The sequence below is a fragment of the Orycteropus afer genome, unplaced genomic scaffold (assembly GCF_000298275.1).
Source record: "Orycteropus afer afer isolate SDZICR_OR568_19922 unplaced genomic scaffold, OryAfe1.0 scaffold00219, whole genome shotgun sequence".
Lineage (NCBI taxonomy): Eukaryota > Metazoa > Chordata > Mammalia > Tubulidentata > Orycteropodidae > Orycteropus > Orycteropus afer.
The window spans coordinates 462,541-465,219 of record NW_006921806.1 but is presented as its reverse complement, the minus strand read 5'-3'; the positions used below and the strand labels follow the sequence as shown (position 1 = coordinate 465,219).

The 2,679-nt window shown below is 53.4% G+C and overlaps 1 protein-coding gene across 1 annotated transcript in view; it reads right to left on the bottom strand.

The window, feature by feature from the left end:
* The window catches only part of WNT3A (Wnt family member 3A), a 90,788-nt gene extending 88,394 nt beyond the window's left edge, over positions 1 to 2,394 (bottom strand). Inside the window, exon 1 of the mRNA XM_007948697.1 lies at positions 2,231 to 2,394. Coding sequence (XP_007946888.1) covers positions 2,231 to 2,394 — 164 coding nt within the window. The remainder of the gene's footprint in view (positions 1 to 2,230) is intronic.
* Positions 2,395 to 2,679: the final 285 nt, after the last annotated feature.

Genomic DNA, 2,679 nt, shown 5'->3' with positions numbered 1-2,679 from the left:
GGTGTGGGATGAGGGGAGTGGGGGCTGGCTGGATTGGGGGAGAGAAGATGGGCTGGCCTCTGGGGCTCTGGGTCTGGGGCACAGGCCAGTGACCCAGACATAGAGATTCAGAGGTAGGTTTTCAGACTTAAGCACATTGTCTAGCTCCCCAGGCCATGCTTGGCACTGTGCTCTGACTATTCCCTTTGACAAGAAGGGAGTGGGGCACACCTTCCTCTCTGAACACCAGCGCTCACCCAGTGTTAATATAGACTCTTCCCATTAGTCTTAATTCAACAAGAGTTCAATTTGGCCAGGGGGAGAGGAGGAGTCCCTGGGTGATATAAACAGCTAAGTGTTCTGGAAGCATAGAGCCTAAGTCAATTGACTGCTAACCAGAGGCTGTCGGTTCAAACCCACCAGCCACTCCTTGGAAGGAAGGCTGGGCAATCTATTTCCATAGTGATACTGCCTTGGAAACTCAAGGAGGAGTTGCTATGAGTCAGGTTTGACTCGATGGCACATAACAACAACAACAAGCTGGGCTACTAACTGAAAAGTTGGCAGTTCTAACCCATTTAAGGTGTCTCAGAAGATAGGCCTGGCAATCTGCTTCTGAAAAGTCACAGCCTTAAAAATTCTATGGAGTAGTTCTACTCTGCACACATGGGGTCACTGTGAGTCAGAATCCACGCAAATCCCTGTAACAGCAACAGACAAGCGACCTGCACTGCATGGTCTTTGGGATGTATTTACTATCCCCACTGCACTGGAGTGGCCATGGCTGTACTGGAGCTCCTGCTCTGGCCGTTGCCTCCCCACCATCTCAGGAGAAACCTAGAGGTCTCTCCACTCTAGATCCTTCTGCTCAGTAATAGAATTGGGCTGTGCCTGGATCTGTGCCTTTGGACCCTGCGGCATCTCATCCTGGGGAGGCAGTGGCCATTCAAATTCCCACACTGCTGCCAGTGACACCTTCTCCTTGCCCTCTCCCTCCCACCAAGAGCCACACCAACTTCAAAAGCCTAATTGCCCCTGATTTGGGCTGTTTCCTTGTTTTGTTTCCCCAGGTGAGGAAGTTCCTGGTCAGTTTCACTTTCATATGCGATTGGTCCCACAGTAATGGCCCAGCTACAACTGGCCTGGCTCTTGGGACAGCATTTAGAAAGACTGAGGGGGCGTGTGGCTTTGTTTTTGGGCGAGAAGGTGAAACAAAACCACCAATTAGGAAGGCTGAGGGCTAGGTGAGAAGTTATAAAGAAATGGGCCCTGTGGTCTGGGCCACTCCAGCTGTCTCTTTTCCTGCCTTGGTCTTCTTCGGGCCACCAGAGTCCCCCCACCCCCATCCCCTTCAGCTGTTGCCACAAGTCTTGGGTTGGATGATGAAATTAACTGGGGCAGGAGAAAGGATGAGATGGAGTTTGGAATGCTCTCTTTCCAGGTAGAAGGTGCAGATGATGAAAGAAAAAATGCCCCTGCTATTAAATTGTATAATGTTATATGCCACCTATTTTTGCAGATTTTAATACTCTGATTCTTCAACACTGCCTGTCTCTCTGATTTTTTCCTTGTGAGTCTTTCTCTCTATTCTGCTTTTGTGTGTGTGTTGCTGTTGTTGGGAAAGCATATCTTTTCCATGTCTGGCTTGTCTGGGGAGAGGGAAGAGAAAAGAGGTCTGAGGGGCTGAATAAGTCTTGTCCCCAGGGAGAGAGACAGTGTCCAGCCAGCAATCCTCTTCTCAGGAAGCTGAGTACAGGGAGGGTCAGAATCTTACCGAGAGAGCGAAGTGTGGGTAGAGGAACGGTGCTCGCTTCACCCCGTCAGTGTCAGAATTAGATGCAGTTTAGCACAACTCCCTTCCCTCCATTCTCTGTAAGAGGGCTGGGGTTGCTGAGAGGATTGGGATGAAGAACACTAAGGGGACTCTACTCTTCTCCTGACCCCACCCATCTCACCTGGAAAATGCATATCTGGGGGGGGGGCATTCAGATGTAACAAATTTGGCGCAGATGAAAAGCGTGTTTTATATGGCTGTGGTGTGTGTGTGTGTGTGTGTGTGCGCGCGCGCACACACGTGCAAGACCAGGGACCCTCAGGGCAGACGGTACCCCCAAGTGTGGGGCATCCTGGCTGGTGACAGGGCCCTTCTTTATAGGAGGATTGTGGGGGCGAAGGCGCTTCCTTGTGGGCCCTGGAATGCGGCGGCGGGCTCTAATTAGAAGCCTGGGCTGGGAAAGCGAGGCTGGCTCACAGGGCTCTCGGATGCGCTCCCTTCTTGTTCTGTACTTGAAGCTGGCGGGGCGGGCGTGAGTGTCCCAGTGCCAGGCAGCACAGCAGCCGCAGCCTGCGCTCGGGTTGGGGGGCAGTAACCCCGGCGCTCAGGTGTCGCGCAGCGGCGGCGCGTGGCTGCGACATCTCGCGCAGAATGCGCTGGGCCAGGGGCCGACGAGGGACCTCGCAGCTCGTCCTCGCTGCCCGACGGCTTCTCCGAGGCCCTTTGACCGTCAGCCAGGCCCTCCCACTCCGCCTGCCCTCGCTATCTTACTGCGGACAGCCCCCGCGTCTCCCTCCTGGAAGGCCCTGCTCCCGAACTATCTCGACAAAGAGAAAAAATGATCGGATTAAATATACTCCAACTTGCTCCGTCTCTCCCCACCCCCTTCCCCTCGGCGTAATTATTATAATTCCAGGCAAACCGTC